This window comes from Haliotis rufescens, unplaced genomic scaffold (assembly GCF_023055435.1).
Source record: "Haliotis rufescens isolate VD_foot unplaced genomic scaffold, xgHalRufe1.0.p SCAF_106, whole genome shotgun sequence".
Lineage (NCBI taxonomy): Eukaryota > Metazoa > Mollusca > Gastropoda > Lepetellida > Haliotidae > Haliotis > Haliotis rufescens.
This window is the reverse complement of record NW_025963787.1, coordinates 195,729-222,796: the sequence shown is the minus strand read 5'-3', so window position 1 is coordinate 222,796 and position 27,068 is coordinate 195,729. Positions and strand designations below refer to the sequence as shown.

The window sequence follows — 27,068 nt, the reverse complement described above, 5'->3', positions numbered from 1 at the left end:
TTGAAGGATTCCTGGGTGAGTTTTCATGGGCGGTGTAGTAATCAGTGAAACATCACAACGAACTATTTGATTCATCTAGGAAAATAACCTTCCGCTTCCCCCAAAAAGAAGCCATACAACTAAACGTAGACACTGAAACGACAGTCAGCAAGACCACATACCTTCATCCGGGTTATATTCCCCGGATGTCTCAACTTTCGTAAATGACATGCGCAGTGTTATCTGAGCATCGTCGTTACCTGCCCAGATGCTGAAGATACCAAGATACGTTAATGATAGTATTCCATCTTACAACAACACACACATAATGATTACCTAGGGGAGGCTTCTAGTTTTTTCTGGCATATTGACAACCCCAGATGGTATCATTTTTCAGGCTTGTTCATCCCAGCTGCCATACTAGGAGATATAATCGCATGCTTCATAATTGCAGTTGGACGATGGATTTCAGTGCCGAACCTCCGGAGACAAAAAACATGTGACTATGACACCCCATGTTTTTCACACTTGTCTTGTCGCCGACGCTCTCATTAATCACACGTTTCATTTAAAGTTATCGCCCGTAGAAGCATGTGTCGTGCCATAGCTTATGTCGTTGCTGGGGGAACATATGTTAGAAATTCATCACCCATCTTAATGAGTAATAGTCGTATTGGTACACAGATAGGCCTGACCGTATGGTTTTCACCAGTGTTTTAACTTTAGAATCAGTTTCGGCAGATGATCGAGACTGATTGTTGATGATGTGTTTTGGAAAGATTATGGAAAATGTTTGGTCGCCATTTTTATATAGAATGTACATAATGGGTTTAATCGGAGATGGTTCTCTCAATTTGGTGAAATATTCCGATTCACTTATGCAAATAAAGTATTTTTGAACTTAGTTAAAGATAATCAGATATTACAAAACACAATGGCCTGACGCTGTCTTATCCACATAATCACAAAAGTAACAAAGTACTGGCGATTTTATAACGAACAGGTAAAAAATAAGCTGCTGCCCAAAATATTGTTTGTATCTTGGGATAAAACCCACTGATGAAATCAGATAAAATGACACCGACTTAACATGTGAAATGTTACCGTAATTGTAACCATAAACCCATTGTCCTGTGTGCATATCTTAAAATGAAACAACTCGAGACCACCGACGATGCATAACATGGATTATTAGAAACACCTGACAACTGTTTTTCAGTGAACACAACGCTGACACCGCTATACCACCCTGACACTCTCATCAAAAGCATTCTTGTATTAAACTGCTAAGTCGATTGGCCTTACTCTACACCAAGGTCTAGTAAGTTAAGAGACTGGGTATATTGAGTTACCTTAGATGAGCATTCTAAAACGTGAAAGAATCCTTGGGTAAGTATTGAAGTTAAGGTTCTGGCAAATTCAGTCGTTTCTAAGACTCTGGTATTTGTTGCTGGCTTAACATGTGAACTTTGGTAGCACCAGTGGTTCTGAGCCTGTCTGCTAGAAGTCTGTAAATAACCTTAGAGAGTCTGTAGACACACTCGATACGGCCGTGACAATGCACACTGACTGCCTATTTACGCACAGAAAAATAGTCCCTAGGGCACGATTTCTAAAACGGATTGATGATTAAAGGAAATGTGGGTGTTAATGAAATTAATGCAAGTCCTCTGGTTTATGTAATTCACGAAGGGGAATATCTGCTTGAAGCACGCAGCGAAGCGTCTTTGACTGTGAACAAATGCAGAAGTACAATCCAGCTGATTAATGGGATGTTCCACGTGTGGAACCGCCATGTTTTCACGCCATTACAACGTAACACTATTTAACGCTTGGTCTGTTGCTATTTATTCTGACGGTGGGAGACAGACTTGTCAGGGGGGAGGACGTGATTTGCCAAGATGGTCGTCATAAATACCAATCAATTACGGTTTTACCAGACACTGTATCATGTGGACATTTCCGATTCGTACAGCCCCTCGTTGTTTAGCAGAACCAGCGATGACCCATCCTCGTCATTCGGTGTGATACTAACAAAGCTTCAAATAATTGATGGATAAATAATGATCGATAAATAGATCAGATGGATGGATGGATGGACGGAAATAGTGAATGAGTTGATGGAAGCTTGAACAGAAGTATCACAGTAACATGACGAGGACACGAGAAGGGGTTTCGGGCGAGCCTTACCCTCATCTAGCGAATAGATGGATGAGGGTGGGGGTAGTGTGTGTGTCGGGTGGGGGGGGGGGGGGGGGGGGGGGGTCTCACGAAGAAATATCTAATTTATATTTCTCTATAATTATACATTCTAGATGTTGGGTGAACATCGATATCCTATTGTTGTGGAAATTTGAGACACAACAACACGACAACAATGCAACTTTCACATGCACATCCAAACACGTAAATGACATCCGTCGTTATCCTGGCAACTGTAATGTAGCACTCCTATTTGAAACATGATTTCCCAGCAGAGAAACAAGAGGCTTTCATATCATGACCCACGACCCATCACGTGCACCCTTTCCCAGCATGCGTCTTACAATATGGCAGTATGATTGGCGGGAGAATCCAAAGGCATGGACACAATACTTCATAATAAGCTTGTGGGAAGAAGACGATACCACTGCAGATGAAGGACCCAGTGTGGGGATAGGTTTACCCTCTTGATCAACTTGCCAAGGCGTGAACAGCCTTCATGGGAGAGGACGGGGTGAACACCCCTAAAAGATTGATTGCCCGCACATCCAGATGAGGCAGTGTTTGTCTGGCTCTGTACAAGCTTGTAAACATCTTTGTGGTAAACTGCGCCGAGTTGGCAGCATACCGGGGCTGTATAATCTTGACACCACTTTGCAGTTTGTTGTACCGTGATGTATAGAAACATATATAAGCGACAAAACCCTTGTATGATTCTGACTATATCATAAGCATGTATTTATGTATCACTGTCAAATAGGGATGTTATCAGGTATATATGAGCGTAGCACCGGTCACAATTGTTCACCTGAAGAAAACATAGGAACTTATGTTCAAAGTCAAAATAGGGAATTGAATCGTGCATCTTTTTGTCACTGATGCATCAAATCTGAAAATGTCATCCACCCGTCTACCATAAACCTTTTAGAAGCTTTACTAAGGCTTTAAAAGTTGTAACCTTGATCAAACAACGTTTGGGCAAGATTCATATGACACTTTGAAAAGCTCATGACAAGAGAGTGCTCTATTGTACTTCAAAAGTTGTGAAACGTAGACACCAAGAGCTGGAGCTGTTCGAATATTACTCAACATAAGGGTAAAGTTGAAGTCATCCCTCTTGTCATACTGTCTTGTGGAGAGTATGTTTTATCTTGTCATACTGTCTTGTGGAGAGTATGTTTTATCTTGTCATACTGTCTTGTGGAGAGTATGTTTTATCTTGTCATACTGTCTTGTGGAGAGTATGTTTTATCTTGTCATACTGTCTTGTGGAGAGTATGTTTTATCTTGTCATACTGTCTTGTGGAGAGTATATTTTATCACACTGTATCTCTATGTATAGATCTAAATATGAAACGGATGGGGCGGTTTCTCCTTTATGTCTAGTTCAGGGAATTGGCTATTTGATTTATTAAACGATATCAGATTATCGATATACCTGAAGCTAAGTTAAACGTTTTGGCCAAACTCCTTTGTTTTGAGTTTGCCAGTCTGATGTGAAATTCTAACAGCAAGGACAGGAGCACAATTGGTGCCCATGGGGATGTCCATAGTCTGTCATACAGACCCTGAAACTAAAATAGCCAATACAGAGCTTGCAAGATTTTAATGTTTGGCAAGTCAAGATTACTGCAGTATTTGAAATGAAGATAGTCTCTGGGCTCTTTTTAAATACATTATTATTAAGATTATTTAACAACTATGTTTTTCTTTCTGCAAGATATGTTCAATTCAGAGACTAGATTTTAGTCAAGGATGTCCAGCACTTGCCTAAATGTCCTATCCCCAAATTTCATATAGATATTATCTTGAAGGAAGTACAGCATTTCGCATGTTGTTTTCAGACATTGTCCTGACGGTCTGAAGATAGATATTTAACTGTATCTATGGGCACCACATTTTGTAATAAGAAAACAACATGGATCAAGGAATGAAGTTTTTACTTATGTTTGTCATGTGGGATAGTGATGTACAAACTTGAAAAATCAAATGTGTTGGCAGAATGGTTCATTTCTGAATTGCAAAAGGTCAAGGACATTGAGTTCCTTAAGAATCCACATGTTATTAATTCCACGTGTCTCAAATACGCTCTGTGAATATAAAGAAGGTAATTTCGTGATTATGATGAATCTTTGAGACAGGAATTTGGTGATATATTTTGGACCCTACAATATATACATCTTTGTACGGATTGGAGCTATGGAACCCAGTACAAAAGAGGAATGAACATGTACTCAGTTAACACACTGGCCTTATATGTTGCCCTATTTGATATGTCACGTATACCAGAATGCATCCGTATTGATCCCTAAGAAACACAATACAACCTATAAAATCCGTCTCCTTCAAGAAATGTTTACTAATGATGCTGTCAGGAGTGTCATGATATGATTTGAGTTGGACACGTTCATGTGTCATTAAGACACATTGTCATTTAGACACATTGTCTCTGCGTCACCAGACAACATTATTATAGTAGGAACGATGTGAGTCCGATTTTCAAGGACTGCCAATTGGCCTGAACCTAGCACCCCTTTAAGACACATACTCAGATAAATGTATCAACTTATCCATTATCGAAGAACAACGCCATATTCAGTACGTCGACGTGAATGTACGTAGAGTGAACTTCTACTGCAACACTAGACAAGCAATTGAACCCATAAACCCATATTACTTTAAATACTCATTTATCTCACGTAAATTGTTATAAGAGAAGTAAATGGTTACCGTATACTACGGGGTACTGCTGACACAATAGATCGCCCAGAGTAGCATGTCTGCCACGGCGGGGACAGTAAGGTAGGATATTCACAGATAGGGGTCGTGCAAGGAGAGTACCTGATCCCTAACCCCGCTATCTGATCTCTCGTAATTCACCTGGTCCCTGAATCACAACACCAACGTTACGACTGTGTCTACACAAGCACCGTGAAGGTATAGTGAGCAAGTTGGGTTAAATGCAACATAATTTCAGTAATTACACGGCGCTACGTGGATGTGTAAGGAAGGGCTCTGAAATATTGTGTTAAATATAAAGCGACAATAAACATGTTCCATAATCAAAGAACTCTCTTTTGAAAGCAGAATCCATTATATCATAAGCATGTGCTTGTGGATCACTATCTCTGTAAGAACTATTCAATTATATTGTAATGTGATGATATTAATATTCGCGGACACTCAGTTGACTCACAGCGATTTGTGTGCATCAATGAAGGTCGTTTATATAAAAGTAAACTCCTTTCGGCTCTACCAGAACGGATATGTTTTGTGATGACATTATTACATAGTTATTTATTCCTTACCACAATGTTGATTATGGCATAGGGAAAGCTTCATGTCCAATATCAAAGTGTTTACATCTCAAATTGATTCACTTGTCATATCACATAAACATTAGTGTGAATGTTAAATCAATGAAGTCTGATTAATATTAATGATTGCTGCATAACCAAAACTCAACAGCTCCATAACTTCTTAAAGGGAAAGTATCAAACTAATTCACACATCAATAGGGGCTACTTATAATCCCCGTAGTCCTTGTAGATCCTCTGATTGGCAACCTCCCATGATTCATGGACTGTTTACAGGTAGTCCAAGCCCGGAGATTACCCTACAATTAGCCAGGAATGTGGATGTACCGGGTAAGGCAACAAGCATAAGGTCTTCAAGACACAACGTTGTGGTAAGCTTAGATCTGTAGATGTGGCCAACCTAATAACACCTTCTGAATCAACTGCCCGGAAACGTACAAAGAATGGAGTAAATTGAGATGGGTACTAGTGTATTACAGATGCTTTATGGAGTGCTGGTATTCGGAATACTACAAGAACACTGGGACAAGGTTTTAAGAGCCTCATTGAGAATAAAGGTTTTGGGATTGGGTTCCTGGTGTAGCCATATAGGTCTTACAATGACGACGTGAGTTACAGGTGTCGTGATAACACACCAGGTGGGGACTGTCTCTGGAATACACTTCAAGAAATAGAGCTTTTGTAAATCTAATTGGACGTGTTGTGCTAACAATCCTAACTGGCATCTTGACCAACTATAACTGTTCTAATGTTCAGATGGCTTTGGTTATCAAGATATACGACTGAAGAACAGGCGCTCAGAGGGGAAGGTCGTTACTATGTCAACAGTTAAAATGTGTATTGATATAGATATTGAGAGCCTTGCTTTTGTTTCCTAATGGCTGTGACTTATTCGGGGTTGTTTGAAGTACACTGGGATTTTAAGGGTATATGTTCATTCATTTTGATCTTGGTGGGGTTCTAAAACTATTGTATACATGGAAACAAAACATGACACTGAATGTGAGCTTCAACATGTTGCATTCGTGTCATCAGGAAGAATGACGTTACAGGTTCGATCCCCGGCCGCGTCATACCAAAAGACGTTAAAATATGGTACTTGTTGTTTCCCTGTCTGGCGCTCGACATTAAGGGGCTAAAACAAGGGCTGGTCGACTCGGAGTCAGTATACTGTGACCACTATGACCACGCCACTGAGGTTTCATCTTAAGAGTTTGGTTTTCCTCCGTTATACAACTGATACATTGTTCAAAGAGACGGTAATCGGACCTCACTCACTAATTTGGGAGATGGTTCCATAATCATGTGGGCATGCGACCTACTGATTTTCTCACCGTATTCTCTGAAGGTCATTCTGCCACAATTGGCCTGTGGTCCACTGCCATCCATATAACCGTTCTTCTGTTGCACTCACACACGCATGCGCTGACGTACATCTCGTCAATAGAACATATCACCCCGTGTCATTAGGCTTATCTGTAACTAGCCTAATTATATTCTAACCCAATGCCTAATGCACGCAAGCCTATAAACCCAAAGTTCTCTAACGATCTACCACATCAAAACAGATAGACAGGGCTAATTAATCAACTGTAAATCTACAAACGGCAATAAAACACAGTGTTAAAATTTAGTATTACCAATTAAATCATCATTGACTCCTCTGCTCGGCGTGGAGAGTAAAACTATAGGTGAGCTAATTGGATGGGAGGGTCGTTATGGTAACTGCAGGTGTAGGGAAGCAGAGAGATAACATGGCGATGAGAGACTGCTGTAATTGAAGGCTAGACAATTTGGCGAAATGGTCTGTGTTTCTTTCTGACATAATCACGAGGATCTAATCACTGCGGCAAGGATAGCGATGTTACAGTTTCATTGTGACATTAAGACGCATTCCTCATACCAGAATCCAATAAACCTCAGCACTATAATATACTCAGTGGCATGCATTTTGAAAATTTTAAGACGGGCTTATGCGAGTGATCACTCAGAGCATATCGGATGTCATGCATGCAGAAATTCGATATGAAAGTTCCGATTGCCCAAAAAACCAGTCTAGTTGGAGTGTCTCCACTTGGTACGTGGCACACACAAGTTAATTACATTGTACTACTGGGAGGGTAACAGTGAAGGGGAAGAGATGAGGACGAGAATAGGCGAGAGTATTATCAGGGGAAGATGCTTGTCAGCCTGTATATAACCGCCAAAATGTGCCCAATCACGTCATTCCTCGCGAGACATATATATATATATATATATATACCCAGCAATAACTGACAACAATAAAATGCCTCTGGACACTACGTCACATTAATTTGCTAGTTATAACGCAGTTTTTGTTCTTGAATATGCTAGATATAACCGGTACATTATCACGGCATAAACAGTGTGTAATATGGCTGTTTGTTTTTGTCTTTGCTATAAAAAGTAAGTTAAATATTTTTTCTGCTACCTCTATTTGATATAAATAATAGTATACGATTAACTTGCTTAAAAAGCATAAACAAGGAACAACCGCAGTAATAACATGACATCTAGACTTGTGGTGGGAATAACTATCCCAGGCATATTAAGGTTGTAAGTATGTAAGGCTAGCAAGACTTTAAAATATCACGACCTGGATAAAGTGAGTAAGTATGGTCTTTCCGCCGCTGTTAGCAATAGTCCAGCATTATTACGGCGGGGGAAACCATATATGGGCTTCACACATTGTACCCATGTAGGGAATCGAACCCGGGCTTTCGGCGTGAGAGGCGAACGCTTGAACTACATTGCTACCCCGACGCTATCCCGGGATACACAATATGCACATGTTAACCAAATTCGGCGTGACGCGTTAAATGCAAAACTGAATAATATTTTAAGTTACATATTCCTTTATGCATTTATCGGCCGTTCGTTCGGGCGTCCATTTCTTCGTTCGTGAACGGGTTAGAATAGGTCTTCAGCAACCCATGCTTGCCGTAAAAGGCGACTATGGTTGATGCATGTCACCGATCCCAATTGCGTGGATCGATGCGCATGATGTCAATCACTGAATTGTCTGGTCAAGACTCAATTATTTACAGACCGCCGTCATATAGCTGGAATATTGCTGAGTGCGGCGTTAAACAACAAACAAACCAACCAATCGTGAGTGAGTATGATTTTGCGCTGCTCTGAAATTATATCAGAACGTGTTAGCTGGGATAGCCTATTACGCTTCCTGCCTTGGTAAAAACCAATGCCCACAGGTATGGGGAGACTGAGATTGATAATACATGAAAAAGCTAATTTTGTATTAGAGCCCTCGTTCAGCGGATCCTGACACAGGCCAAGGTCGCAACTCTGTACAACGAATATCAGCCACTGAACCATCCGTGCTTCCCGAACATCTTGACAAGCATTAATAGTTACAAATTGCACAGCAAAGTTAAAACAAAGCAAAAACATTAATGTCGGACCCACATTTTTCCCATCTCATATAACTTAAATGTTCCTATGTTCGGTAGAAAACATGTTAGACGTTGAGATGTCTTAATTGCATCGAGTTAATTAAAAGACGTCAAGGCTGACATGTTTAATTTGGTTAAGAATCTTTGAACTGCTAACGCCACACAAAAGGCGAACCATCTTAACACGTCTAAGATCGTTACCCAGTCACGTCACGTGACTTTAACGTCTGAGTTTACGTCATGGGTATTGCGTTTTCATCTGTTGTCAAATTAGTGTCAAAATCAGTTAGAGTATATCTCCTTTCACGTTGGCACGGAGAGGTGATAAATTGCTTCTGCTATCTTTCCGTACAGCGAATTCTAGTTCAAGTTCATCTTCCTTTCCGGATCGTAACGGCATTGTTTTACGCCGGATTTCTCTAACTGTGTGGCTCTACGCCATTGTTCCACTCGTCACGTGAACCAGGGGCCATATTGTATCGCCTGTGTGCCGAATTAACACCGGTTCGTTATTGCCATACCGCAGATTCTAACACCTGCCGAACATACTTGTTTCCATTTCCACATATTCTAAGCGTAGACCTACTGATGAGGGTTCCGCATGGTAGAAATCGGATGTCGTGGTGCCAGATGCAGACACAACGCTTTACATATCTTCATATCTATATAATTAGCCTGTACCTATTCTCGTAAAATAGTACCTTGTTTATTTTTTTGCAGTCTAATGCTAATGAAAAACAAACCGTGTTTTCATGTTCGGAAGTCACACGTCATATTTTTTTATAGGTGTCGAGGACGGTAAAGTTAATGTATGGCTACCGTATAAGACCTCAGTTAAATCACAAGAGCATCCCAATAATGTGTCATATTACTGTATGAACCAAATATTCGAGAAAAAACACATGTAGAGTGGTATACATGACCGGGGCTACGAAATCCTAACCAGCTCATTTCACACCCTTCCTTTATGCTAGGCAAGTTGGTATACATCAGTAGTGCTAAAATATCTCAACTCACTCGGAATCTCCGATTTATGCATTATTACACACAGTAATTAGATTTTTATTTCACGCAGGTCTCATTCCAGTTTTTGAGTTCTTTAGGAACCATATTCGTATATTATTTCCCATCTTATAAATACATATTTGAATTAGGATTAACTCAAATGGTTAAACACAGGCTGTAAAATATCACAACAAACTTGAGCTGCTGGAGCTATTTCTTGGCATGTCTCCTACTTAGGTATTCAAGCTTCCAATCCCATACATGCGCACGTGTACGGGCGGCGGCTCCGTATAATTAATGCATGCATATATCACCTGTAGGATGGTATTGTGAAGTGAAAATGACTGATTGTTCCTTTAATCCTCTGCAAGCAAAAAGGCAAGAATGTCCATGCATGTTCGAGTATGTACAAACATCGGTCTCGACCTTACAATGCACCTCTAACAGGGTGTTTGTGAATGAAGATGGGGGCAATATATGATATATTGATACCATGGAATGAGCACTTTTAGAGTTTGGTGATAATAGGAAAGCGTTTCACTATATTCGCCGGCGGGATCTACAAGGTATATTTACCTTGCGCCTCTGTGTATGGCCGACGATGTAACGCCCGATTTTGTACGTATTAGCATGTAATTGAATTCTTTCTCTCCATCTGTGGGGGTATTGTGCACGGGGGCAGGGGCCGTGGTGTACAGAATTGTAGGGGTATGGATGTTTAGATAGTATGAACCCAATATTCCCCGTCTTTCAAAACTCACAAGAACGTAAGCGATAGAGCTGGTGGTATTTGACACCATAGGGAAGGCAAGTTTTCAATCTATTCGGGCTGGTTAAAGTGTAGAGACTATGTCCAAGGAACAATAGCCACTCCCTCAGACACCTGCTGAGACGGTCGGGAAAGTAGTCCGTACCCTGAGGTATGACAAAGGGGAGATCTCAAAACCATTCCTGTCGACTATGCCATACCAACATTTTCTAACACCACAGCCTTTTCAAGGTTGTCGCTGTTCTGTTTTCCCCACTGTGTGGCAGGAATAATGATGTCCCCGCGGTCTAAGGCGCCGCAGAGTTGCGTTCCTTAGCTGTTGAGATCCTGGCCCCATCTCCGGTTAGGATCCTTGGTTTTTTTATAACTAACATCGTACTTCCCACGTGGTAAATGCCTACGTCCTGCGTTACTTTGCTCACCCAAACAACATTAGGCTGAAATACCAGTATTACTCAAAGCGGCTTTCCACCGAACTCACTCACTCACTCTCAGAGTGAAAAACGCGCATATATTTCTCTTTACGTTTGGTGCTTTATTGCATCAAAGATTGAATAATTCCAAATAAACTTTTGAAACGACCCGAAAGCTGACGATCATTTACCAGTCAGTTGAGTGGACAAAGACGTGAGACTGGTTTCAATGGTTCCAAGGTTAACGTCAAGCACAGCTACGGCTGAAGAGCACTCAAGCCAATATCAAGAGGCACTTATTTTGATAGACACTGTTAAGGCGAGGATACATTTTCATACTGATAGCCATATCAGACGGTACCTGTTTATCATTAAACCTTACCATATTATTATTATTATTATTATTATTATTACAGATAAAAATAAAAAATGCAGCAAAGAGGGTTTAGGTGATCCTGGCACAGTCAGGCTGATTAGGCTCATCATCAGCTCAGGGCCCTTGTCCCCTCTACACGCAGCCCAGTTTTTTTATTTCTGATATTTAATAATATGTAAATACAGACAGTGCTTGTGTTCTAAGTATTCCCGAAATGAAATCGATGTAAACTCAGATATATTGACTGGAGTAACTGAATAGAACCCGTTTGATCTAGTCTGCTACGCACGTGACCCGATTCATGAACCGAACTGCCATTTATAAAACCGACCGCAGGTTCAAGCCTATCAAATCCAATTCCTAAATTTAGTCTCAAATTATCTATTTCAACCAGATGTTCACACAAACCTGGTCCAAAAACTTAATTCTTTTAAGAGGTTTAATATTTGCAATTTAAACAAACGCTTATGAGTAATTGACGTTATCAGAGTTTTTGCTCACTCTTTAGCGCCGAGCGCACTTAATGAAGCTGAGAGTGTATATAGCCACTGTGAGGTGTATATACAAGCTCCTGACAGTGACCACATTGACCTACACTGCCTGAGAGTGTTTACACCGATATCTCGGAGTATTTACCCCCGATAAACTAAACAGATAGCACGGCGAATCAAAATAGAAAGATGACAATCATCTTGTTTGGCAGATTTTCCATATCAATTCAAGAAGAACGACGACATTTCTGCATTTGTTATAGAAATAGCTTGGTGTAGTATTATTCTAATGATTACCGATGTTTGCAAGTTGCATTTGGGGAGCTGCTGACATTGTGGGATACGTTCCTTGATATCGCTGTTATGGCAAAAAGAAAATTGATGCTCTACATATATACAATATGTAGAAAACGGGAAATCGAGACTGTTTTTGTTTTTTATTATGTTTTTTTTAAATATTAATACTCAATAAGATGATCACTAGGGCATGTCAGTCTATACATTGCCTTTATTTGATTAAGGGCATCATTAAAACGATTCTAACATATAGTTTGTAATAATTAACATTTATGTGAACATGTAATAAAATTGTAAAACTTATCCAACATTTACACACTTGAAAAATGTACCTTGTCTTAAGCAACGTGAAAAAATGCTCATTGGCTTATAAAATTTACACATTTACTGTAAGCGCTTATATGTAACCCTTACCTCAGTTATTCCTAAGTAGCATCTAACATATTTACTAACAATTAATATTCAGACACAAATAAGTATCACTTGCCATAATGAAGGACAAGTAACATATAACACAATTATTCCTCAGTAAAATCATACATATCTATTGACTATTAAACACTTGCTGATTAGTAGCCCTTTACATATCTATTGATGTACATAACATTTGCAACTATTCTAAAGGAACAGTCTACATACTTATTTCACTGATTTCCATTCATCCATTCTTATTGTTTTTACCGCTCTTTTACTTTTCGAATCTGTTTCGTAGGATAACAGAGACTGGTTAAATTCTGCCTTTGACGTTTTATATTTACATTCCAATACGTGTTATTTTACAATTGAAAGAGTATGTTCTGCTCTTTTAAGTATTGATTTTGTTTTCATAATAAACCTATTCGCTTAATTACAGATTTGTTTGGTAAAAACTGGTCAAAATTACACATCGGGTGGCTGGCATGGACATGGCATGTGATTCACGACATTTTGGTTCTTGTCATGACGTCATGGGGTGATCTCGGGTGAGAGGAGGCCCATACAGTGGCATGCTAAGACAGCGATCAAAGCCCCTACACCCCTGGCTTAACCTTTCAACACAAGGGTCACACGGCACCTCATAGCTTACAACGCACCAAGAACTTACGTTCCAGCTTTATACGTAACATCACGAACGGAAATAAAATTAATTCATATTTTGTAACATTAACAAATACCAAGAAATGTAATAACGATTTGAATATTTTACAAACACGTGTATGGAGAGTACATACAAGTGTTCGCGTGGAAACTACTGGAGTTTAATGCACAAATTTAAACAAATATATCCTATGGTAACAAGAGTATTTGAGGTCACGTGCCATACTCTCTGACCAGTGGCTATGGCCTGTTTATTAACTGATAATGACAGTTAAGGCATATCTCCTTCAAGTGCGGGGACACTTAATCGTTACGCACCCTACTTACAGATAACTGCCACTGGGGATTTACCTTGAACCGAAAAAAGACAAACAATAACTCTCTTCTGTAATGTAAATATTGTCTGGTCTAACGCCATTCACTACGGAGTATTTTCTTAATGATGATTTACATTTTTTGTGTTGCTATAGGAAGTAAACATCTACCTAGGTTTAGGAAATATGTATATACAGAGAGTGGAGTATTTATCAATGGTGATGAGAGAACAATTTGTAACTCACTTCAGAACCGTTGCAATTACATTTATTACATTTTGCAAGGACAACCAGCACCAGTATCCTCTAATTACTAACAGTACTACTACAGCTACAACTACCACTTATATTGTTACTGCGACTACTATCATTACTTATGCTGCTGCTACAACTACTACTAATGCCATTAGAACTGTTATTAGTAATTTATTATTATTATTGTTATTATAATGTACCGATTAAAATACAAAATGCAGTAAAGAGGGTTTGGGTGATCCTGGCACAGTTAGGCTTGTTAGGCTCATCATCAGCTCAGGGCCCTTGCCCCCTCTACAAGCAGCCCAGACAGCGAATGGGACTTCTCTCAGGAAGCACTGCTTTGTCAAACCCACCCAGGAGAATGTGAAGACTCCCCAACACTGCAGCCTTCTGCATTACCCAGATTGTCAGAAGGGCTGTATTCCTGGCAGCAAATCCGGGTACTCTCCCAGTGTCAGTCAACAGATTGGGAGGTACCAAACCTAAGGTACCGAGCATAATGGGGAGTCGGACAACTTGTTACATGGATGATGATGATGATGATGATGATGATGATGATGATGATGATTATTATTATTATAACAACCACTACTATTTCGACTTCCATCGTTACTGCTGCTACAACGACTGCTAATACTATACACCATAACTATTATTATTACCAATGCTGCTGTTGCAGCTTCATCCCCTCTTATTTACTTTATAACGGTACGTACAACAAGGACTACAACCATACTATCATTACGACACCTTGCTACAACAAACACACAAGTTGTAGTTCTACAAAGGTAATATCTGCTACTTCCACTTAATTTACTCAGAGAAGAAATGTACAGAAATGTTTAAAAAAACCCACAACATTCCAGACATCCACATCGAGGAAAAGCAGAAAAGCAAAATATATTTCAGTTTTTGATTGCCTGCTCGCGGGCAGATATCATGACACTCACGAAAGAAGAAAACCACCTCACAGTTTTGTTGTCGATTAACACGATCATAGTTCTCGATGTTCAAAAGGTTACATCGCCTGGGGGAGTTTCCATTAATCCTTGCCACATGGTTGCTAATAGGGTTCCGGTTCTTTTTATTTTAGTTACCCTGCGGTAACACACAGAGCCATAAAAAGGGCCAACTGTATACACAGAAAGTTTGACTTGATGACTGTGGACAGTTTTTATCAGACTTATTTCATGTTTATGGGTCTTTTGACATGGTGACCGCTGCAGAAGCCCCGGAACGGCCATATATGTCATGCTTTACACGTCTTAGGACATCCTCAGATCTACTCGCTTTGTCAGACACGCAAATATTCATGTCTGAATGTAGCCATGAACATAGCAATGTCGGGAATGTGCATATATGTCTATCATAAGCTTACGTGTTTGAGGCGTATACAAAATAATATAATTGTCCACATATGACGTTCCATCTATAAGCACTTCACCTTACATAAAGTGTTCTTTATTGAAGCAACCTTCATCACCATCATCATCATCATCATCATCATTACCACCACTATCATCATTCGCACTATCACATCACCATAAAAGTCAGTATATAATTCTTACCATCGAACTTAAAACAATTAAAATGGACCCTTTTATGGCAAAGAAGAAGCGGTCTTAGAGCAACGAGGAAACGTTGCACGGCGTTACTTAAAGGTTTCATTGCTATAATCGTTCACAGTGATACCTCGACGACGGCAATCGTGTTATCCGTGGTTCGAGACACGGGAAGTGAGTTTTAGATCATGTCGATAAGAGTTCTGGCAGGGTATACGTTATATCGTCTTAAGGATTTCGAGATAAAAGTAATCGAGACACCCAGAGTTGAAAATAATGAAATTTCAGACTCGATCACCAACATAACAACCAGGGCTAGACCGAAATACATTATCCATACATCAGTCACACAACACAGTTTGATCAACAATCATCTCATCGCTCTCCCATCCCGACCTATTCCTCAAAGGGCACCAAACAGCATGATGCCATATCTCCTGCAGGAAGTGTTGTTTAGACAGCATATGCAACATGGCGTCCGTAAATACTGATGCACTGTTACAGGGATGTACAACCAGGAAATGTCGGATCTCAAATCTGGCATGACGCGTTGCCTGTACAGATGTCTTTTCGTCCGGTGATAGAACGTTGTAGACGATGTTGCAATGACAGCAGGGTGCACTGCTTCAGCAACACGTGCCAGAACAAAATAAATGGTTCTTTCATATATAATGATTGTATTAAAAAATGAATCGTACCGAAATACCATTATAACATCAGTCGCCTTGATACAGTATTCTTAACGATTTCAGTATTCATATAAAAATAAGCATGTGGTTTATCATATGTGTTACCGTTACCCTTATCAGTGTATATGTAGATACAAACAGTGTGGGTGTCATGAATCTGAAGTAATAGGTTTAGACAGTAGGTGCATTGTGCAGCAGTCAGTGTGCTTCAGGGGACCTGAGTAATGTTTTGCTGCAACAGAACGGAAAATAAAAATGGATGTCTCTTCCGAGTAAGAAGTGATATCTGGGTTTGACACGAAGCAAAATATCCCAATTTATGTTTGATCTTGGCATCAAAATAAATAATATACAATTTGAAAAGACATTACGGTGTAAAGAATCCCCTTTCACAAATTATTAACTACTATATGTTATATATATAGATTTGTTATAGACCATCAAAGCAATATATTGTCAAAAAACAGGTTAGAAATCTTTTGTCATAAGGTGGCGTTAATACGAACGGATTCTGATAAAAGACATATCCAAACCCTAACTGGTAAAAAAAGAATACTTTAAGGAAAATACCACCACATACAAAGACTAAACTAAAGTAAATGGATGACCATTGCCTTTAAATATTTTACTTCAAGTACAGCGACAGATGTTCATAATATACTGGCACACTACAGCCTATAAAACTTAACAAAGAATAGCAAACCCTTTGAAAGAGTTCTAGCTAAATAAAAACTCAAACATCCCGCCTTTTGTACCACTCCAAATGACAGATGGCCGAGACTGGACAATGATCCAGAAAGACTTCTACATCACAGGGATCACTGCTACTAAGCCATCTCCAAGCAAGAATGACGCAACACATAATTGAATAAATAGTACCATCCACAGGTAGGTACTAATTGCACGATTACTTTCCAAACAGGTACATAAGATGTATTACGTTATTCTGCCTAAGGCAAGATGTCTGTCTCACTAAAATATCAGATCATTGCCCCATAGCAAGACCTTGGCATCGCTGAGATACTCTGTAATCTTGGATAAGTGTATGTCTATTTTGTTTGTTGTCTGCAAGACCCATTGAAGGAACGCACACCTGTGAGGGGGAATACAACAGCATACCAAGCAGGATGTTGGGCGAAGGAAATATACATCCCCCTATCATCGGCTCATCTGCCTAATACTGCTTCTAATCTTAGGATTTTCCAGTAAAAAGGAAATGTCACTCAGTAGTCTTGCATCAGATGCTTCAACCAGCACAAGTCCAAATCCATAAAGTTGTAAAAATTATCAGAGACTTTGTAAGAATGGGTAGACGGGAACACGACACCATGCAATAGTATTAACACTAAGGAACAAACCAATTTAAGTGTCTCCCTTAGGCAGAGAACAAACGAAGCCGGAGAACCCTGCTACCTGAACTTCTGGAAATGTCAAAAACAGATTTATGTGTTTTGGTGGTTGAGTCGACAAGATACTATCTTTATTACAAGGGGTTTACGAGAATTGGACAAACGGTAAATTCAATTCATTCGCAAGAGTAAGACTGGCATACAGGTTTCAAATGACGGGCTGTTAGAGGTTTGTAAAGCATTCGTAAACAGTATGGTGAACGAACGGCAAAATTCTGACACGAATTTGGCTCCACTATCCAGCCATCTCACAAGATCAATAAACTAGATGCCGTTTGCATGCTCACTTTCAACTATATCAGCTCATCTCCCAGCTGTTTGATGTCGTTTTTATGAACATGCATCCAGATAGAAGTAGAATTATCCGCTAATTGAAATCAGTGTTAGTCCCATGGTGAAGTGCAGCTCTCTTCATCGTCTTTCATTGCACATTAGTAGAGGAGGATTTCATGTTGAACTAAAGGTAGCTAAAACATGTGCCCAATTATTGAATCTTTCGATATCATTTGTAAATATAATCGCTGATACAAAATAGCCTATCCTTGACCTGACCTGTATGAAAAAAAAAGAATAATGGGGGCAAAATTAAAAAATATAATTTTAATTATATCTCCTTTTATGAATGCAGTTGTTTTAATACATGATGCACAACCATATATTATACTGTCGTAACGGTTACTATGGTAATGTAACAAATGTAACAGCACAAATGTAATAAACATACTTAAAAAAAACCTCCAAACTCCGTGATGCAAATGTGACCATTTCAATTTGGTAGCATCCCATGACCTTTCCCGACACTTAGAATCAGTGACTAACCTTTCATTTGAAGCACATTTGAAAGGTTTAGATCGAGTTCAAAACCAATTTTTGGCTGGTTATTTGAAGTATAAATATGCCTGGGAGCAAGGGAAATAGGAGCCTTTGATGGACCCTTTAAAGTTGTTTTTCCTGGAGCAAAACTCCCATCAGGAAACACAGTGTGAAAAGTGTTGTTTTGGAGTTTCAGGCAGAGCAACTAAAGACAATCCCTTTTGACATGTGGAATGTTCAAACGTGCTATGCGTGTTAGGCTGGGGCACAGAGTTCGATCAGATGCGGCGCAAAAACGAGAGTTTCTCTGATAAAAGGCGCAAATTTATCCTCTGAAAGTTAGGTCACAGTTAAAGCGTCTAAACACTTGCGTTGAAAGAGCCCTATCGAGACAAACCATCAGATTCCTTCGTCATTTGCCTACCGTGTGAAAAACCTAGTCATTTGCGTAACATATTAGCAATGGTCAATACTAAAAGCTCTGCTTTGGATGGGCAACCTAAGAAAGGCCTGTCTTTACTTAAGTTCTTTAATGCGATTTTCTGGACATTTATACACGGGAATTGGCCGCGTCTCGCCTCAGGGTCGACGCTGATGTTTGTTGAGTCACAGATATAGGGATTTTGGTGTGGTGTGTCAAAGGGTCGGCCTTCTGATTGGAATTTTGACATCAAATCCTTTCTTTGGGAGGACCTTCTCAACAGAGGTACCGCACAAGTCAACACAAGTGGACTTGATCTAGAGAATAGGCACTTTAATATGAATCACCCAAAATCATTAATACAATTTATCGTTTAAAATTTGTATTCCAGGAGCATTTAATCTCCTTCACACAGAGAGTATCACGACATGAGATGAATGGAAATTACCAACAAGCCCAGTAACCTTCCGGCCATGTCTTTTGTCTTCTCGTGCCAACATTAAGGATAATATAGATTTAATAACCCATTGCCGTATCACTCTTGAAATGTGTTAAATAGATGTCGCTTGTGTTTATTTGTATGACATATCACGATCTGGAGGCAATAATAAATATTTGTCCTCTCTCACTGACAGCAAGCTACGACGAAATGCTGGTGATAAGATGGTGTGTTTTTCACGCAAACGTCTATCTCGCTATTCCTTTTTCTGATGCGTGTATAGGATGAATTGGGTTACACCCTATATTCCGCACGTACAATATACACGGAATCCCTGAACGGCTGTTATTTGTTTATTTATATACACTTAATTCACACTATCGCTTTCCTAATGTAGTTTTTAAGCGGCGGCTGGTATGTTTGGTATGGGTCATTCAACACTTTATTTTTTCACGGGTGCTTTATCTTTTTTATTTGAAGAGTATGTCAATTTTAGTAGTAGTAGTAGTAGTAGTAGTAGTAGTAGTAGTAGTAGTAGCAACAACAGCAGTAGTAGCCGCCGTCGTAGATTTATTAACATCATGATCATCATCTTTGTTGTAATTATTGTCAATAAAATACATTTCACAAATAACAAAATAACACTATCATTCTTATTTCGCCCTGTTTGTATACTACATGTACACTTATTTACGTATACCTTTTAGAATTACCAACATTAAAAAACTACTCAACTTATAAGTACCTGAACGAGGATACATATTATGGATAACAACTTACGGAAAATGAAACAACGCTTCTGACAGGAAACATTTATAATACCCCTTGTCGTGTGAAACATTTGAGTTTAATTTGTCAATATTTTAGACTCTCCCGACAGGAAGAGCCGCGTCCCCAATGTCGCTCACTCCAGTCGCTATCACCGTGTAAGGTGTGTGAGAAGAGTGTCTATGTGCTTCTTAAAAAGTAATTTACCTCGCAATATTTACACGAATTCCTTGGTTCATCTCATGTCACACAAAACAGTTTAATTGCTGATGCTTAGAATTCCCTTACAAAAAACTATCTATATATCAGTCTATGTTTCAAAACCTAAAGGTTATTGGAAGATTTCGTTGAAAATAGAATGTATGTAGTACATGGACCGTGAGATCATAAAGATCACATGATAACATCATATGTTGTCCTGTGATCATATCCAATGTTGTCCAGTGATAAGATCCAGTATTGTCCCATGATGATAACGAGTTCCCAAGGTACTATAGACTCTTCATTTTGGTATGTCCAAACCACATTAAATTGTCGTCCCGTGGTGTTTGCCAGAATAGAATTATTATTAAACTTATATGCAACCCATCGGTGTGTATAACCTATACATTACAAATATCGATATTTCCTTAAAAGAAATATATTCTTTATCGAATATAAGACAAATAAACGTATATGAACAAATGAAACATTCTTTCAGCAAAATATCATTTCCCTTGCTAAATAAAAGTGACACGAACTTTCCAAATTCATAAAAAGTCTCTGTTATAGGCATTGTATGTTTCTGACTGTATCATAAAAGTCTGTTCTCAAATCCAATTCATACAAAGAACATTATCTTTTTAACTAAAAACCACATATATTACTGAGCACAATTTGCCTTGTATTTCTCAGAAGGATATGCTTCTTTCTTGCGTATAGAGAGAAAATAATTGCATCCAATTTCAATCCGGTGTTGTTACGCGTCAGTGTTATGCAAGTAGGTATGCATGCAGGTATGTATTCTCTTCTTTATCTGGATAATGCAATAACACTGACACCCATTTAACAGGTTCTAAACATGTACAGAGATAGCTCAAACCTTCATGTACACATGTGCGGGTCGATCTGTTCCCTCCACGTGACACACTTACAAAGGAAGACGAGCTCCCATTGCACGAAACACTTCTTCTGGGGTATATTTTCAACAAAATTAGATTTGTAAATTTTTATGCTTGCCATTTCTTCGCCTCCTTTTCCTTAAACTTTCGTATACTAACAATGTATTACAATCTGGGAAATAAACATTGTTGATTTTGACATTTACAATATTATTCACTGGACCATTCATTTTCATGATATTTATTTTAAACACATGCCAATATGTACAATTAGATGTTGTATTGTAGAATATTGGGACACAAAACACTTACTTCCAGAAAAAGCAATACATATTTAAATATGTAAATGGGTACACTTAAAAAGGACATGTTCTGATGTCAAAGGGGTCGTTGACATAATATGATCAAACACACTTAATTCGAATTGATAAATACAAACATCGAAAACGGAAATGTTAAGTAGACGAGTAACGTGCTGAAGTGGTTTTTAAAATTTGGATTCACCGCCGGTTTAAAATTTGAGAGTCGTGACACGGAATAAATCAAGGCGCTTTGCTGGACAATGCTGAGTGTAAATGCCAGTAAAGACCCATGTCAACAGCTATTGACAAGCATCAACTTGGTTCTAATCTCCTAATCCTCTAATCATAAAGGTGAAAGGAAATATGATGAGAAAGGAAGATTAATGTCTTGTCGATTTAACAAATATCGCCATGGAGTATATATAACAAATGACACGGAAAGCTGTGCTATGGCAAGAAAGGCATATGTATCTCCCAGACACTGATAATATTTTCCTGCATGTCAAATATGAGCTCAAGAGTCAACATTCCTATGTAACGTAAAACCGCGCACCTACTTCAAACTGAAAGAGAACCACAAAGCAAGTTAAACTTGCCTATACCCCATTGCAAGTTACCGTATATTTGAATCGGAGTCCACAAACTCTTGAATCGGGATTCGAGGCCCGTGTTACCGACCCAAGACAGAGACAAATTAGATGCCATATTTCATCTTGTTTCCCTGGTGTACACGCTCTTAACAATGCTCCCGAGATCTGATACTCTTCGCTACATTAAACCGTCTTCGGTTCACTGTTGACTAAATATACTCAGGGCTATCTTAAAGTCAGACAATATCGAGTGTGTCTTAAAAACAGCTAAAACTGGTCATAAATTTACAATTTGCAGGCAAAGGCTCTACGGTGGTGTCGGTTAGGAGTCGCCTACGAGTCCTTGAGGAGCGGAGGGATCACTCTCTATAAGCCATAACCTTTGATCAAGGTAAAATATTCGAATAACATACACAGAGAAGTCGTTATGGTGCCAAACAATAAAATAGAACAAATATCGTACTTACCACCAGGACGCATGAACTATTTGAAGCACGAACACAATGATGAATATGTACACTGTGTAACACGGCATTGTTCAACACTCATACGATATATATATCCAAATATTATAGAGTTTAGCACATCATGAAGCTTGTCTGCTCTGAGGTAGAGGCCGGTCCGATCTGACTGCTGAGACAATTGTGAGCGATTGCTACAGGCTACTGTACGCTATGTAGTCGATCTCACGTGAACGGCTCTCGTGGTAGAGGTACCTAGTTAACCGGCTATACACGGGTTTCTTACCACCGCTTGGATGGCTCGCGCTTATCGCACAGGGCTAAAGTTCCACGAGAAGCACTTGTCAGATCTTTCACCGTGAGCCTGATGGTCAAATTCACCCAAATTCGATTATATAAAACAGGGTGATACTCGATGGTCCAAGTTCCAATTTTCCGCTGGTTAATTTCAGAGGACACACAGGAACGTGTAATTCCCGCTGTATTGTTTCTAAGTAGAGGTTTTCACGGTATCGTGTGATTGGCGTTGGGTCCAGCGGACGATAATCACGTCGCGAGAGTTGTGAATAAATTAGGTAAACAAGCCCGGCCTACGGCGCTACCTCTCCACGAAGGGGGACGGGCTCCGATCAACACGCGACGGCTTCTCAAACTGATGAATTCAAACACGATGTTCTTGCAAGTATCTCTCTGCAACGCCTGGGGCTGTTCCTCTTCTGTTCTCACACCTGCACTGGACCACGTGGCTGAACTTCACCCAATAAAAGCACCGGACACTGGCTCAGAAGATATTGAACCTTCAACCTGTAAAACCAAAACGGAACGTCATGATATCTTCAGTATCCAAATGGCATAAATTCCGTATTTGACATGTTAATCGGCTTTATCCCAAACCTGTCACTTCACCAGCCCTCCCGCTGGTGTCACCTATTCTCTATCAATTGGGAACGTGTTGGGTGTTGTGTCCCATCAATACCTGTTTTCAGTGGTGTAATCTCTTAAAACAATCACCATCACACCACACAATATGGCATGTATTGATGGAAGAGTCATATCGTGTTTCTTAATCCAATCTTATTAAGCTCTTCTGCTTGAATGGGTGGAACAATTAGCTTCACCGACTCCTTGTCAAAACACTCTCGTTACCTGTTGAAGTAACCTTTTCAGGGATTTAATCCGACATTAACTGACACCGTCTTTTAGCACCCGGTGGAGGATATTCATTTGAATTAATCCGGTTACACATAATTAACTGTCATCTTAATGTTGGTGCATGTGTAAACGACAGGGAGGTTCACGTATATCCTTTCGCTATTCATTCACCCTGACTGTACCTTTCTAGGGAAAAAGTTGCATATTGGTTATTTAAAAGAAAAAAGAAAATCATATTCTTTCATTTGTTCTTTCTTGGATAAGGTGCATCAATCAAATAGAAACTATCCATAAATTGTGACTTCTTTGTCCTCCGTCAACTTCTAAGAGATTCCCATCAACCAAGAAACTATGGACTCAATAATTCAATCTTGTGCATTTTAGAGCCGATTTTACAAACTGAAAGATTAGTATAACACATTTTCCACATTTATGAATATATATTTATAAAAGTATTTATATCACATATATACAATAATTCGTAATAAATACTTATATCATCACAACACATAGAAGTCCTATGGTCGGAGTCGTACTGACGTAGTCTATTTAATAAAGCCTGTTCAGTATAAATTGGGTTGAATAATATTATCTATATAATGTGGGAGTGATTTTATATGAACTTGGATCAAAGAACATATTCTGATGTATTCTATTTTGAACTCATTTTTTTTGTTACAGTCTAATTTTGGTGAGTTCTATTCTTGGTGAAACGTGAATTGTAATCAAATTGTACCTGAGAGTGTCTGAATGTATCCATTAAATAGTTCCTATTATAATATCCTAAATACATATTTGCCTGTTGAAATGGACACATGTAAACATGATGGTGATGACTGTTTGATATGATACCACCAGTTTAAGTAGTACCGCACATTCTATTATTCCTAATACTTATACTACTACTTGTAATTTCAACGAATTAAAATTCTTATTAATCTGCTTTAAAAAATAAGAGAATTATGTGTGTTGTTTTGCCTTGCAATTGTATATCTCTTAAATAGTGCACTGTTTACTCTTAATACTAGTTTTAAGGTATAAGCATGTACACTGAATGTATAATATGATGTGAATCATGAAGGAGTGCGAAACTGAGTTGCCAAACACAAAATGCTTTTCAACTCAAAATATTAGCGGAAAGAAAACAAACTTTCTTCTTTTATAATAGCGGCCAATCATAGTACCAGTTTGGCATTAATTTATCAAAATTTCATCTCAATAAAAAATACCCTTTTCTGAAATCCCAGAAATAGAAACTGTTTTAACCACAATAATTTACTTTGGCTTACAAGTTGTAAATAACACTCTAACGCATAATGACGTGAGTCAAGCGTATCCAAATGATCATTAATATGAACATAAACGTTTAATGGGGAACTGTAGATTCAAACTGGGTGTATTAAAAGTGTGAAAATTGGTTCCAGGGATTTCAAGTAACATTGCACATCAATGCGAGATTTATAGTTACACAATTACCGATTTTCAAGTTTTCTTCCTGAATGTCATACCGTGCAAGTGACATGTATCATTTTACTGTAAAAGTGTCATGTTTATTATGTTTGGTTAAATAGACATAACGAGTCTCAAGGCTATGTCTTATAAACGAATGCCTCTAAAGAATTGCACGCTCAAGAGGTCATCAATGTAGCTGAGGTTTATGGTTTAATACAAGATCAACTTGTAGCATGAGAACAGACATTGGGCATGAGGGAAAGTCAGGTATAGGTATCTCTCAGTTTGTAAATATGTAATGCATCATTTTGAACTCCGTCAAAAAACTATGAGAGGTACGCAAAAAGAGTCAAAACTAAGTAACCATCGCAACCTGCAAAATACATTTTTTTAGAATTCCGGTTTGACGGTGGAGTAATGAACATAGTTCAATGAATTACGACCAATTTAACCTATGCATACTTTTTACCAAAAATGTCCTGTACCAAATACATTTTCTTGTATATATCATCCTAGGATAGCCTCCCTTAAGACATGGTATTACATAATGAGTTGCTAATTGCTTCAGCTCGGAAAGTTGAAACTAACACTTTGGTGAAGTTTTTGATGACACTACTACTACTACTACTACTACTACTACTACTACTACTACTGGTACTAGTACTGCTGCTGCTATACTACCGCCGTAATGTTGAATATAATCATTATAATATATAATACGTACTTTCTTTTGATTATGTAAGTCGATTATCGCGTCTTTACTTGTTATTCATAAAAGACCGCCAAGAAATTGGTGCTAGATATACTACAAGGCTATATATAATTTTCGAATATGTATTTCTCGTCATTATTGTAAATCAAAACACATTGTTTCCAATAAAGCATATGTATTAAGCGCATACATTAACCAACTTTTGTACACTGAGCAGGCAGACGTGAATAAAATATGTTTACTGTAGTAGCAAAGTAACATTACATTTAAATTCAAAAATACTTGATGATGACTCAATAGGAATTCTACTAGCCCCAACAGACGACTTTGAAGAAACAGGATTTTTATATCACGCAAAGTATTAGGTTTATTGCTTCTCGTCACTATTTCCCTTTAGACAATGGTTGTGAATGGAACAGTCTGTTCAGTAGGAATTTTTTTTTTAAAGAGTTAAAGAAAATGGTACTGAATTGTAAAGGGCATCAACTAAGAAAAATGTGATATTATAATATGAATATGGACTAACATATATAGGTTCATGTACGAAACAGATTCAAGTGGGGTTAAATGCAAAATAATGGTAAAAATGATAAAATGATAAATGGTAAAATTAAAATCGACCAAAGAGACGGCAGTGGTGACATATATTTGAAGGCTGATGCTTACAGGTTTAACGAATGTTGCCACAATGTCACCAACAGACGCTACGTGTGGCACAAAGTATAGATATGTCCAATCCTTTGTGAAAAGTTTTCCTTCCATTTCTGCTTTAAACCAGTTGAGTCATCCATCAGAATTCGAGACACCTGTCCTTTGTTTTTTTCAAGGCATTCTTATATTCATAAGTTGCATCCCTATAGGGTGATATAACTGCACACACATAATACCGTAGGTAACCCTCCGAAGAATTGATGTCCAAATATGATGATATAATGATCAAAATCTCTCCATATGGTATGACTGTTGCTACACTCCACATCCCCAAGAAAGTACGATGCTGGTCCTTTATTCTTATTACCCTGGACAGGAACACCTCCATGTACAAAATATTGTCATTTCCATGAGTTTGCGAAACATCCCAACATTCCTGTCATAAATGTTCGAACAAAGAACCAACGCACAGTCCCCATCCTCATCCCAAGTAAAACACCACCATGTCAATCTTCTTTGTAAACGAAGAGTTACAACGTCCAAGGAACATCCTTGTTCTATGACTTACTGCCGACGTCCGAAGGCTGCTAATTCAATGCCTCCTGACTTCGCCAT

General features: G+C 38.7%; 1 protein-coding gene across 1 annotated transcript in view; it reads right to left on the bottom strand.

Moving 5' to 3' along the window:
* Window positions 1–27,068, bottom strand: part of LOC124115571 (protein Wnt-4-like) — a 45,038-nt gene that overhangs the window by 12,298 nt on the left and 5,672 nt on the right. The window contains exon 2 of the mRNA XM_046476614.2: window positions 22,493–23,290. Coding sequence (XP_046332570.1) covers window positions 22,493–22,560 — 68 coding nt within the window. The 5' untranslated portion in view covers window positions 22,561–23,290. The remainder of the gene's footprint in view (window positions 1–22,492; window positions 23,291–27,068) is intronic.